This window comes from Onychostruthus taczanowskii, unplaced genomic scaffold (assembly GCF_017590055.1).
Source record: "Onychostruthus taczanowskii isolate IOZ18803 unplaced genomic scaffold, ASM1759005v1 scaffold24, whole genome shotgun sequence".
Taxonomy (NCBI): Eukaryota; Metazoa; Chordata; class Aves; order Passeriformes; family Passeridae; genus Onychostruthus; species Onychostruthus taczanowskii.
Window position 1 is genome coordinate 9,589,341 of NW_024499684.1, and position 14,596 is coordinate 9,603,936.

The following is a 14,596-nucleotide window of genomic DNA, read 5'->3' on the forward strand; positions in this document are numbered from 1 at the left end:
CCACACGGGCAGGAAGCAGCACAAGGTGTTGATGACAGCGATTCTCGCTATCAAGATATGTCACAGCAACAATCGGTGCCTGCGCTGACACGTCTGCTGCTCTCACCACACCGAGTCACTGAATTAGGAAGTGCTACTGAAATATTAATTAGCAGCTGACACATTCAAATGCAAGTGAGCCTCCACAGTGCCACTCCAAGAAGTGCTCTCTTGTCAGAGTATTAAGCTGGGCAAGGAGTGTGAACCCTCTCTTTTAAGTTAGGTTGCTTTCTGCCGTGTTTTTCAAAATGTTTAATAAGAATTTGATCAATAAGAACCCCTTGCAGGCCATCAGAAAATTCACATCACCAGTATATTGCCCAGGTGGTTATAACAGGACCAAGACAATATGAAACCTGTAACTTTTTATTAAAAAAAAATTAACAGCTTCAGAATAGATCAAATGTAATAACTTCTCCAAAAAATACCAAAAAGTACAGTGTAAAGCATCTTCTCATTAAATACAAACTAGCACTTTTGATGCACTGCATCAATGTTTTGCATCTAGGCTGATGCAAAAGAATTTTTTTGTTGCATCCTGGCACATGGAAAACGTATACACTGAAACAGGATGACTGACTACTCTTTACCTACTCAAATTCTAACAGTGGGACATTTATTTAAAAAAAAAAATCCTACTAGTAATTGAGAAAGAAACCTTAACACCATTACATTTAGTTTGCCTCTGCTAAGGTGTATATTTTTCAACATTAAAAATAAGGGTTTAAGTCCTATTTAGCATCAGAGTGCACTCTGACTTCAAAACAATACCAAAAAACCAAAAAAGCCCTTCTGCTGTCAAGTGCTCTTCAAGGTTAAGTTGCCAGTATATGCTAGTTAACTCGGAATTTGAAATAAAAATGCAAGGAAACCAACTCTGTCAAATATAAATTCTTCAAGAATATGAAAATGAGTTAAACCTGCTTCAAACACCATAAACATTCCTGGATGCAGCAAGCCAGCCACTCTTGCACCTGACTGTACCTAACCCTCCTCACCAAAGAGCAGTGCCAAGATCATCAATGCCTGGTCTGGAAGCAATTCTGAAGAGGTGCCTCAGTTTCAGGGATTACATAAATATAGATTGAGGATGCCCCAGTTGTTACTGTCCTGCAGATTCTGATGTAGCAGGTGGCTACATGTTCCTGCCTAATGCCTTACACATGCTGGCAAAGTGAGGGTTTTCCTCCAGAAGTGTTCCTCAGTTTCAAACAATTTCCAGATGTCTGACCACTTTGGATCAGCTTCACATCTTGCCTCTCTTTGGTATAAAAAAAACAAGTGCCACAAGATTGCTTGCCTCCAGCTATTTTTAAGAGTTAGAGAAAACCCTCTAGGGGCAAGGCATGCAGGATGAGAATCCTGTATCTGGGAGGGCAAGAAACTCTACCATACTGCTGACTTCCTTCTGAAGGAAGGCTGTATTTTTTCCTATCATATTATTCCAAAACATGAAGTTATTGCATTAAGTTTCTGAAAAACCTTTCAAAAAAGAAATAAAAAGTTTCAGAAGAAAAAGAGACTGATCAACTCCATTTACAGAGGAGGATGATGAAGCTGAGCTATTTGGAATATAAAGGACTCTCACACTGCCTGTGCAGTATTCCTCCAATATGGTATATGATCTGGACCACTTTTAAGGATAAGAGTAGAATAGTCTCCATCCCAGTTACAAGTTTTGGGTCTCAGCTAACAGCTTTATTTGTGAATGTGAGGATGCAAAACAGTTTTCAAGAAAAGAAAAAAAATGGAACTTTTTAAAAGCACAAAGAAGTACAGAACCAATGCTCCCATGAAAAATGCCGCTACATCGCTACCAAAGTATCCACGGACTGAGGCTCTGTGCTAAACTGGTCTCTGAAAGAGAGCTCAAAGGCAGTCCCTAAAAAAACCCTAAAATGGGGTTTGTAATTAAACACTTAAACAATCTTTACCATAACAGAGGGGTCAAAGAACTCAGCTGGGCAACAGAATCTTTTTCAACCAGGTGATGGTGCCGCTACATCAGATCAATTTCCGCTTTTTCTCCCTCAGGGCATGAAGTCTTTTACCATTCCAAGTAAAAGTAATAAAGAGAGATAGCTCTGCCACCATCTTAGCAAGATGTCTGGAGAATTCTAGTGACATATGCTGTATTCTTCTGCCCACTTTCATTTCAGGGGCTTAGATAGGTGGGCTCAGTGCCCAAGTTCATCTGCGAGGTTAGCCCACTGTTACAAAACGGCTTCCTTTGTTCTGAGACAGTGCTGTCCTCTGCTCCTTCAGGATCCCAAAGCGCTCGTTCAACGTCATCCCTGTCTGAAAAAGAAAGTAATTTAACCAAAACTTTAAAGGTGTTGGATTAATTCAAAGTAATGGAGACAGAACAGTTTTTTCTTCAGTCTGTATCATCACTTGACTCCTTAGCTGCCTCACTTGGATTTTTTGTCACTTCCCACACCGTTTAGAAGTCAGATTGGATTACACATCAAGAGCTTGCATTTTCAGAATTCATTAAGAACACATGGTATATAATGTCAATACTCAAAGTCTACCCAAAATATTCTAAGTTAAACTGAGGACAAACAGACTGACAACCAGAATTTCCAGTACACATTTCCCCACATAGATTCTCTGCAACTTCAACAAATGCAACATTTTCACCATTTTAATGCAGGTTGCTTTCCAGTTCACTCAGCTAAGGCAGCAACCTGGAGCCTAATCCAGAAGTTCAATTGATTTTACACTACAGTAGTAGACTTTCTGACATAGTTCTTATTCCTGGATGGAACAAATGCAGATCAGTGCCTTGACTCCATGCCGATTTCTACAACTGGCACTAAGGAGCTGATTACAAGAACAGCGTCTAACTCTGTCACCCTGTAAGAATTCCTTCAGTGACAGCATTAGGACTGCTGCACCAAATCACCTGTCTTCATGAAACTTGTGAAAAATTGCTCATCTTTCAAGCCTTTACATGCTCACGTTTAATTTTTTTTTTCCTAGACGGACAGCAAAAGTTGCCTTATAAATTTGGCTGCCAGGGTTCCAGGCAGGTCACACAGCTGAAGCAGCTCATCCCTGAATTATTCACAGTTGGTGATGCAAGCACAGCAGGAGCACCAGAAGCCTTTTAGAAATATTCAACATTTTAAATCTATTTAAATCATGTGGGCATGCAAGGCACGAACTAGAAGAACAGGAACAGTGAGTTTAGCTACTTGCTTGAAGTTTCATGGCGAGTTAGCGGAAAGACTGGAAGTGGAAACAAGAAGTAGTCACTAGTTCTCCCTTTCTGTCACTTGGGAGTCTAGGAGCAAAGTGTCTCACTGGCTTTTATTGGTCTCGAAACTACTTCCACAGTTATGAGAGGAAAATTGCATTTACCTGTTTTCCAACACTATTTATATCAAACTGCAATGGAACCCCTTTTGGAATCTTCTTCTCTTCAGACTGGTCCCTCTTCATCAGAAACGGTGGCACAGGACTACGAGTTAATCGTAATTTCTGGGAACTGTGAAAGAAGAATGTTAAAAAGGACATGATGAACATGTGTTTTATGCAAGAAAGCCTTAATGCTGATAGAGGTATGAATTTTTCATCAAATCATTTGACCAGGCTGGCTGAAAAGCTGGAGGGCAAAAATTCAAGAAGGCAAGTCAGGCAAAACTAAAAAAGGGACCATTTGTTATGGTTATCAGACACAAAGAGTCCCAGCAGGAAACCAACTTATTTTTCATCTGCAATTTTATTAACAGACTTGTAATTTGTGGTTAATTTATCATATAAGTACAAAAAATAAAAATTGGTACAGTCTTCCTTATTGATAAAACGCTACCAAGAAAATGCTAACCAAGACATTTTTAAAATATACCACCTATAAACAACAGTACCACCAACTTCCCAAACACAAATACAGCAATGCTCTCTTTAAGGACAAGTCCAGCAGTATTTTTATGAATCAGGGAGTAACTGTTACCATCACTCATCAAGTAGGTGCTCATTCATTTCCACTCAGAGGTGAAGAACAGCTGTGACATGGCCTGATTTGGAAGGACAAAGTGAAAATCTACCAGCCCATCACTCACCCACTCTATACATCACATCAAGCTCCTAACTGGGAGCTGACATTGTGAGATCCAGCTGTGATATCATTCAAACACTGCTCAGAAACACTCAGAAAGGGGCCAGACTTAAAAGCCTTCACAAGAAGCTATGACTTTGAGATCACCCAAAACATTACCTGCAAGGAATGCATTATATGGTTCAAAGCAGCAATTTCATTTATGTTCAGAACATTTCAGAACTTAATTGAAAACTCACACTGGGCTTGTGATTGCTCCTGGGTTGTCAATGGACACGGTTAGGATCCCTCCACTTGTGGTAGAAGTTCGCCATCTAGTTTGAAAACACAAAATCACAAAAATTGTGCAGAGATTTCAGTCAGGGTATCTTTAAAGGTATGTTCAAGATACTGGCCACCAAAGAACGTGCAAGCTTTTGGAACGTTGGCCAGTACACAGATCACATGCTATTGACACTTGGCTATCCATTCTTGCACCTTTTACATGACCTACACCTATTCAGGAGAGCACTGAATCACATGCTGTTGAGGTGCACCAGAACTACAGCACTGACTCAAGAGCTCACTTCTTTAAAACATTCAGTTTTCTTGCCACACATGGGGCCAAACTGGCCCACACAGCAAATTCAAGAGCTGATAGACTGCATTGTGGCACCTGCTGCTTTCCTCAGCCTTTTGTGTTCCCAAGAAACACCCTGCAAAGATCCCAGCAGGCACAGAATGGTATGGGAAGAGTATATGGGGGAAGAGCCCAGTGGCCTCCTTGGGCTCTGCCTTTTTCATTTCTAAACTGCTTTATTTAATATGCATATTAAATAAAAGGAAAATTACAACAAGAGCTCAAGATAACACTGACATTTGAATGTTTCTGCTAGTCTATGCAGTATTCAAGAGGACTAGAGATTAGCCTGATCCTCTTACCATCTTCCCCCTCATTCCTGCAAATGTCTTATGCAAACCAACTCCTCCTGGTTAAATTAGAAGATAATTTAGGAAATAACTGAGAATAGGGGGAGGATCACTGTCACTGTAGTTGATATGCCTAGAGGGGAAAAAAAACCACCCCCCTTCTATTATCATATCCAGGAAGTCTGAGCTAAAATGAGAATCCTACATGCTACAAAGCTGAAGATTTCCAAATTAGATACTTACTGGCGAGTTCTCTTTCCTGTCTGATTATCAAGATCATCTGTTGACTGCACTTGGGCCTGCACCTGAAAACACACCAGTACAGACACCAGATTTGAATATTGTTTCAATTCCTATTGTAGCAGCTGGAAATACAGAAGTTCAAAAACAGAAGTTTAAAGTTGTTTGTACACTCTGCACAAACAGATTTGTAGTTTCAGAGAGACTTCAAAGATAAGAGTCCTATTAATTTCATAAGACATTGCAAAGAAATTACTTTAAGAACACAAAATGAGTTAAATAAAACTGCCAATAGAGTAGTGGCAACATTTTGGAGGACTATGTCAGCGTAAGACACGTCAAAATGTTACTACACTAGCAAGAAAAGTCTGTCTAGTTCCTGATCCTGTCTGTAATTTTGCAAACCATCTGGAAGGAAGTCAACAGCTACTTACAGCCACAATGATGGCAGATGTAGAATGAGGGCACAAATAAAAACCAAACCCACCACTTTTCATTCACTGTGCACTCTCTAATCTCTCCATCCTACTAAAAATAACTAAAAAATCCTTAAGTAACTAAAATAACTGAAATAAATAACCCCAAAATAACTAAAAAAGCAAACCAAACCATAATCAGATTATAAAATGTGTTTCTGCTCTATTATTCACCTGAAAGCAACTTCTAAAAGCTGGACAAAGCTTTCTAACATTAACTTTTGAAAGGAAAAATTAATACCTTGCAACTACCCTCAAACACTGACAAGTTCCATGCCCCTCAGAACTGCTTCATTACATTGGAATGTGAAGCAAGACTCAATGGATTACAGTAACTGAAGAGAACAAGTGCACTTCCCTAAAAGAACCTGTGGCTAATTCACAGTTTCTGGAAACCTGAGGTTTCTACTCAGATCTGACATTTGAAGTTGATTCAATAATATCAGTGTTTCAGGTTAGCTTAGAATCTATAGCCCAACTGCCTTGTTCTTTTCAAAATTTGTATTTACCTTCAGGCCCCTTCTAAACAGGAAAGTTGCTTGACGAGTATCTTTCTGCTGATTTAGTTTGTTTCCAATTCTGACAAACGTAGATGGCATGTTATTCCTGTAAGATTTATTAAAAATATAGTTATAAGAGGCTCCACAAGGAACATCTTAGAGACACTACTATGAGAGTCAAAAAAGTGTCCAAAACATCCATAAGTGTCCAAAACATCTGTAGTGCTGCCTCTCTTTGTGGCTGAATGCTTCAGCTGGGATAAGCTCCCCACTGACTAGGAATGAAACACATTATTCATAAATGGGGAAATCACTGTTGGTACATAGAAACCAAATGTTCATACATCACAGGACAATATGGTCATTAATTCTGCTTTTCACTTTGATCAGTATCCTCCAGCACGTTAAAAGTTGGTTAGATGGAAAAAAAAATTAAAATCAGTATGTATAAAGAAAGTTTGTTTACAGTTTTCATGGTATAGTCACAGAGTGAAACCTTTTATCATGGAGACCATTTTGGTTGCAGTTTATAACACATGTTAATTCCAGCACAAATAAAACATGCAATGGCTTTCCTGAAGCTGCAGATGGCACCAGCTTCCACAAAGGCATTTAGAAAGTTCACTAAACCATGGCTAAAACACTTCTGAGCCATCAAAATCCACAGCGGTCATTTCCATACAGAATCATAAACCACAGAATGCTTTGGGCTGGAAGGAACCTCAAAGAACCCGAGATTCAACCCCCCTGTCATGGGCAGGGGCACCTTCCACAAGATCAGGCTGCTCAAATGTAGGCTGCCTGTGATTTAACTGAAGGCAAAATACCAGATGCTCAAAAATAGAGGCACTCCTGAGTGCTCTACATCATAACAAACATATGGCTTTGTCTTGAGACCATGTTTGTCAATTATTGGATTCCAGATTTGTACAACTTCACACACAAGGTGGTTTTGACCATATTGCTACTGCCAGTACCTACTGTCTCTCTTAGCCTCAGTCCTGTCAAACAAGATTCACTGTGGCAAGTTGCCAAGTAGTGTTCAGAAAGCAGGCTTGGTAATTTACCTCCTGTTTAGCAGGGCAGGCCTCCTGAGGGCAGGAGCTTGTTTTCTCTGCATTTCAGATTGTCTCTGCAGGTTTGTCTTCCTTTTCAAGACCGGATAATTCCGCTGTGCATTCTTAAAAAACAATAAACATATTCAGCATAATGTATGCTGTACACACACCAACATTTTTATTTCAGTTTCCATTTACAAACTGTGATTAGAATACACTTGGCTTTGCCTACCTTTCACAATCTACTGTAATTTGAAAACACCTTCTACAATTTCATGAATTCTATATTCTCCACATCCTCAGGAGAAAACAAAAAGCAATATACCGTAGCAGTTATTTTTTCATTAACATATCTCCCTCAACTGACAAAAATCCATGCTGCACATGTCTTAAAATTAGTCTTCTTCAGAAATCCAAAGGCAAATCCTATTTTACAATACTGAATGAGATGAAGCAGGCAACAAGGCACTGGAGTAGTGCAGAGAAGGGAGCCTATTGATGGAGTTTAGTATTCTGCAAAAACTTCCAATTTTCTAACAGCACATGCTTAGCACCTGCAGGTTGGCTGAACCATTTGTCTGCAAGAAAACCAATTTTCCTTGTAAAAATACAGTAACTCCCTCCATACTCACACAGAATATACTTCTGTACTTCAACTCTCATGACTTGTAACCCAATTAAGCGTTAGAAACTATTTTCACACCTAGTCATTATCCAGCCCACTCAAAACAAACAAGAACTCGGGCAACACATTCCCAATTTGATACAAGCTTTTACCATTTGTCTCCATTTTGTATTTCAGCAGCACCGCTCTGAAGCACTCATGTGTCATTTTTTTAACCTGTTCTGACACGAATCACCAGGGTTGCACTGATTAATTACCTTCTCACTCAGGGGCTGCCTGTTCAGAGGACTGACTCCTTTGTGTGAACCCACAGCTTTCCTGGCTGCCAGGCCAGTTATGACTCCATAAGAACGCTTCTTCCCTGCTATCTTCTTTCTGCGTGCCAAACGGTTCTTACCATAACCTGCAAGGAGCACAGAAAGCTCAACAATTCTTCCTGAAAGGAAAAGATTAATGCTTTAGGATGCCTTGCAGGCAGCACAAGTTATTTGGCTGCACACTTCAAGCCTTAGAGCAGAGGCCACCACTACACTTGAAGGCAATTTGGTCACTCAGTTTAGCAGGTCTGGCCCAAGCCCCAGCAGAGCAATGATCTGCTTCTCGTACAGAGCACAGTTTTACTGTAATTCATTGCACTAATTTTTGCTGAAAATTTCTTATTTGAAATGTCTGCAGGGAGAACTTAAGAGTCTTCTAGCACAGAAAACTACCAAAATACTCTGAAATGGAACTTCATCAAGTACTGAACAATATAAAACCAAACCACACTCCCTCAGCTTCCTATCCATTCAGCAAATTTCAAATTACTAGTTTAATTTAAAAGGAAAAAAACCCAAAACAGCTTCAAAGATTATTTATTTAAATCAGTGGTTCCCAAGACATGACTTAGAAGGAAAGAACATAGCAATTGGCCCTCAAAAGCATATTAAACAGCACATGAATTATAAAACATTTGAAGTGTTTTCAATTAGAAGTCTGCATGGCAGTGCAGCCAAACTGAGGACTGAAAGCAGCTTTTGAATATAAAAGGCTTTTAGTAAGTCTGAGGTCTGCAGTATCTCCAGTTACCAGGGATTGATTAACCTAGTCTGGAGTCATTTAGCTTCATGCTGTGAATACAACCATGCTCCAGTTTTGTCCCCAAGCACCCTTGCCTCTAGAACCTCACACTGCAAAACAGATTTCAGACTGAGGAGTCAGCTCTCCAGCAACAGACACATTCAGTTTTAACAATCTGACTTAACAGCATTGACAATAAATCTGTGCTTTCTCATGAGACAGGAGCCATGACATGAGGTAAGCCACTGGTCAGAATCCAGCTCAGATCAATTTGCCATGGAGAACTGCTGTGTACACACATTTTGTGGCTGATTAGCAAATGCTCTCCTTTTCCAAGAGAACAGCAGAGAAACAGGGTTGCTCAGGCTGAAAGGGACCTCACAAGCTCTATAAACCAACCCCTGCTCAAATAATTGAAAACCTCCTAGTTAGCTCAGGCTGCACAGGGCTTTGTGCAGTTGCATTCTGTGTATCACCAAGGACAACTTTTATTCAAATGAACAATGCTCATCTCTCTGCTTTTAACCCCAAAAGCTGAATAGAATCCAGCTCAGGCTCCTCGCTTCTTTCCAGAAAGTTTGGTAGCCACTTCTAAAACCACAAGGAACTGAACACTGCTGATCATTTGTGGTTTCTGCACTTGTCCACAGTGGCTTTGCTACTTATCAGAATAACTTCAATAGCAACAGAGTAGCAATAAATCTACTGCTAAGCTAGTAATAACTAGAATGCTCACAAGAACTATTTAATGACACCTGCTTAAAAACAATAGAAGAGATTTGTTTTCACTGTGAGAAAACGTGCCAAGCTATATAGGGAGAAGCAGCTGAAACTATTCAATGTTTCAAGATGTCATGAATCTGGCAATTTTGCAAAGAAACTGTTTGCTTTTTCCCAGAACATGGGCAGAGAAGCCGGAGAGGTTCCAGCAGAGAAAAGTAACTGCCTAAGACAGCAGTATTTAGAGCTTCAAGTTTACAGATCAAGCTTCTCCTAAAATTCTAAAAGCTAATACTTGTTTCTTTTCTGGTCTTTTGATGATAAACAATTGCACTTGACAACTGCAGTTATAAACAGAGCCTACATGTTTGATAATCTACAACTTAAATTCACTTACTCTTCACCCACACAAATCCTCACACTTGGGCTGAGAGATGTAAATTTTTCTCCAGCCCTGTCACCAATTTATTAGAGATGTACAAGTAACACAGTTGCATGGGTCTACACAGAAACCAAAACTCCTCTGAGCCCTGAGTAACACAACATTCCACTGATCCTTAAAGACATTTGTGTCTAAGACACAAAGGAGGAGCTGCTGCTGCAGCAAACACTAAGCAAGACAAAGATAACACAGGGATCATCGTGAGTACACCAGACAGAAGTGTCTTTGTTTTAAAGGAATGCTACTAAATAAGAAATTACATGTTTTAACCTAAACACCTAATTAGCTCATGGTGGTAAGCTTTCTTATCAGACAGTGTTCTTCCACATTTTGATCATCCTGTACTAAATAGATACTTTTCAAAACTAACTGCAAGCAAAACCAGTCTGCACTTCAAGCACGAGTACATAGAGCTATCTATGTACTGAACTAAAGCCTGGGAATAATTTAAAAACTTTTCCTGTTTATCAAAAAAACCATGAGTTACTCAGGGGAACCTACAGCAAAGCTGTTATTGTGCACTTTTCCTCTCCTCACTCCCTGCCTATATGACTCTTTCCCCTTTTTGTATTCCACTGTAAGAACACTGGTTTAAGAAGGCTGACACAGTACTTCCTCTGCATCTCAAGCTCTTACAAGAAAAGCCAACTCACACTGTGCATTGTCCATTTAAATATTCCTGAGCCAGGACCACAGTCTATAGTAACAGATACTTTGGGGAGGCCTGTAAAGAGAATTCCACCCAGCAAATATGAATATGCTTTTCTTTTGCACAAAGCTCTGAGCTCTGCAAGGCCTCCACATCTCCAATTACAAAGGCTTTGGCATAAGCACTTGTCCTGTCCATCTCTGAGAAGGGGCAAGGTATCATCACAATTTCCAAAATTAAAATTAATGTGAAGAATCAGAAAGCAAGCCAATTCTTCCTTGAGTCAAAGACAGTCCTTCAAGAATCTAAGCTTCCTGGTGGCCAAATATGTCAATTACTTTCTCACACTGAATCAGAAACAAAACCAAGTACAAATAGATTAAAAATACCCCCGAATTATAATCAAAAGACACTATTTGAAAGACAAGTGAACTGACCACGTCATTCCACACATTTCATTATTCCACCTTTCAGCTCAAGAAAGATAATGTGGAATCTGTATTATGTTTGGCACACACACCTTTCTGCTGTTGCATTCCCCACTTGGAGCCTTGTGAACTGAACTGTTGAGCTCGATTCTGCTGAAGCCCTCTTTTTATTTTGGGAGAATATTGCTTTCTCTCTTCTTTCTTGTTCAGTTTGATTATATCATCTACAAAAAGAAAAAAGAAAAATTGGCATACTGTATTAAATTTGTCATACTGAATACAGCCTGGAGTCACAGGAGACAGACCAGTCAATCCTGCAAAGGCAGCACATACAAGTTAAGGTTCCAGGAACATTATCACTATAAACATCCAGTCCCTGTTATGTCTTACAGAAGTTACTTTATAATACAATCCCCCAGCAAAGGGAAGCAGTTTCATACATCCAGAAAATGTGAGACACGTGTAAGATCATGGCATTCAGCCCGGCATTAAATTTTAATCTGAATTACTCCACTAGTTTTTGTGCACTGTTAAAGAAATGAAAGTCCAATCTCATGCCCAGACTTTTCAGAGACCAGATAAAATGTCAATTCCAGCCTTAGTTCTTTCATCCTAAGCTACTTAAGAAAGATCACACAGACACAACTCAAGCCATCAGTTATCTTCAGATGTTCACCAGGACTGCAATGATGGGGAAAAAGGCAAGGAAGACATCTCTCCCCAGGAATCTACAATCCAAAGCAATCACCTTATCTATTGTCCAGGGAAACAATCCCAGACAAGTTATTAATCATTTCAAAAATATGTGTAAGAAACAAGCTGATGAAAAGCAAACAGCAGATCTGTCCAGTGCAGATTATGCTACACCAGCTTGATTTCCTTCACTGACCTGGGAGCCAGCTCAGGAGAGAAGAGTAAAGCAAGAGGTGTGGCAGCTTTTATCTGACTGCCAGCTTGTTTACAAGAACACCTCAAAGGAAACTGTCAAACTGTGTTTACTGCATCTTTATCTTGAGAACACAACTCATAAAAAATGTCATGTTTTAATAGGGAGCCTCCCCAAATAGGTGGACACTTTTTTCAGTCAAGGAAAGATGGAAATGGGGTTACTGTGTTTGTGGCTGAGTTCAAATGGACTCATAAGGGGTAGAACAGAGAAAACAGTGTAAAAGCATAAACAACAAAAATCACAACACTATTACCCAATGGTTTGCATCCTGTCAAAAGGAAGCTAAGAGAAAATTGATTCACTTTGCTGCAAAAATCTACGAGGACAAGAATACTGACACAGGTCACTCAGGGTCTGATATCTACACAATCTTCTTTACCAAAGGGGTTGTCCCTGGAACAAGGATTCCAAACTATCCTTTTATACACAAAGAAAACCAAAGCCACTTCAAACATGGATTCATGCTTCACAGTTCATCTGCTTCATCTTAAATCAATTTTTTTCAAGTTGCTGCACACAAGGCTACAACTTTTTAAACAAAAGAACTTAAATTTCAGCTATTCTCTCATTTGGGTAAATGAAGGACATTTGGGACTTCATGCATTTGTTAGAGGAGCCACACTGAAGCAGTTTTCTATCTTGCATGACATCAGAGACCACAAGTACAGCTAGAACAGCAGAGTTATCTGGGAGCAGTATCCAACTGGAAGCTCAGCTGCACATAACACAACCAAAACATGTTTAATCTTTATTACTATATGAGAATTTACTCAACATCATGATCTCAGTCTTAAGACTTCCTAGATTAGGCTCATGTCAGTTTCTTTGATATCACACGAGAGGTGGGACTGCGTCTTCTCTTTGGTCACACCTGACACAGAGCTTTCACCTGGGGACAGCAGCTGGGGTGACAAGGTTCTCATGCACCCAAAGAAGCACCCGCTTCACAACACCACTTTAAAACAACATCCTCATGACACTGCAACAGTCCTTTGCAGTCTGCTGTTAGTTCATGGCCAGGACATGCAGCAATGACTGGCTGAAAGGTTAACTCAGCCAGGAAACATTAGAATATATGAAAACACAACAAGTCAGGAGCAATAACTCAATTGGCAAAAAACAAAGATTGTGTGCAATGGGTAAAAACAGATTTAGCCTTCTATGAATGCTGTAGCACCACTCTACATTCAAACTCTAGACATCATCTCACAAGTTATCTCCACTGCCCAAAGAACTCCACTGAATTATTTACAGAGGGGAAAATTGTACATATCCTCTTATTTTATGATGGCCCACAAAGAGACCAAGTCCACTATTAACAATTTCAGTTCACACTATGAATCTTTTGCTTTTTGAAGAAAGTCTCCTGATAGCACCAATCTATCATGCTCTGGTAGTATCACAAAGCAGTATTGGAATGTACAAAACAATTAATTTTTTTTTTTATCCTAATAAAAGTAAACTGGAAGATGCAGCCCACGAACAGCTCAGTACACAGTACCAGAACAGAACTTCTCTGAGATACCTCCCTGAAGTAGCTACAGCGTGGATGTCTGTTTCTCACACGCTGGAGAGACACAGCTCTGCAGGTTTGTAATGAGCCTGTGAACTTCCTAACACACACACACACACACACACACCCCCCGCACAGGCGGGCAGGGGACACGGGCACATTGTCACAGCAAACTGCGTGGTAGAGGTGACGTCACGCTCGGCGTGGCCGGTCTGATACAGCAAAGAGACACGGGAAACTTGCCACTGCCGACTTCCAAACCTGGGAAGAATAAAAAGGCCAGGCCAGCTGAGAGACCACCAAACCTCACCCATCCCTGTAGCTGCGAGCGCCAGGCGAGGCCCTGGGACGCTCCCCGAGGCCGCCCAGCCCAAGGCCCGAGCACTGAGGCCCTCACTGGGCCAAAAGTGCCCCGCTCTGCGGCCTGCTCACACCACCAAGCGACACAAAGGGGTCCCGGCTCTTCCCCGCCAAGGACCGCGACCCCGGGCGCCGCTGGTCCCGGTGGCACGGCCGGGACTCGCCCCCGTGCCCAGCCCCGGGCGCCACCCGAGCCCCTCCTGCGCTCTCGCCGTGGGAGGGTCCCGTCCTTTCCCCTCCCCACCCCCCCGCCCTCGTTGGTTCCGCCCGCGCCGGTGCCCGGCACAGCCCGGTTGGTTCGTTCCGCCCCTCCCCGTCCCCGGCACTTGGTTTATCCCGAGCCCCTCGCCCTGTCGGCTACAGCGGCCGCCCCGGTCCCGCTTCTCACCCAGGGACATGTCGATCTTCTCCACGCTCTCGCCGCCGCCGTGCCGGGCCCCCGCCGCGGCCGAGGAGCCCGGGAACGGTGCCGCAGCCCCGAACGCGTTCATGGCCGCCTCCCTCAGACCGAACCGCCCCCAGTCGGGCCCGCGCATGCGCAACAGCTCCGCCCAGCCCAGCGCACA

At 41.5% G+C, this 14,596-nt stretch overlaps 1 protein-coding gene across 3 annotated transcripts; it reads right to left on the reverse strand.

Moving 5' to 3' along the window:
• Positions 1–391: 391 nt before the first annotated feature.
• FYTTD1 (forty-two-three domain containing 1) lies at positions 392–14,583 on the reverse strand. Of its 3 annotated transcripts, none has more exons than XM_041405878.1 (9): positions 14,419–14,583; positions 11,301–11,432; positions 8,168–8,313; positions 7,295–7,407; positions 6,237–6,333; positions 5,255–5,316; positions 4,342–4,416; positions 3,406–3,532; positions 392–2,337 (listed from the first exon to the last, which is right to left on the reverse strand). In XM_041405878.1, exons 1-9 carry the CDS (start codon positions 14,564–14,566, stop codon positions 2,242–2,244), a joined length of 996 nt encoding a protein of 331 aa, XP_041261812.1. In that variant the 5' UTR covers positions 14,567–14,583; the 3' UTR covers positions 392–2,241. The 3 variants fall into 3 exon arrangements, with proteins under 3 accessions (XP_041261812.1, XP_041261811.1, XP_041261813.1); XM_041405877.1 differs by having other exon boundaries at positions 8,168–8,346; XM_041405879.1 differs by lacking the exon at positions 14,419–14,583 and adding an exon at positions 13,981–14,289 and having other exon boundaries at positions 8,168–8,346.
• Positions 14,584–14,596: the final 13 nt, after the last annotated feature.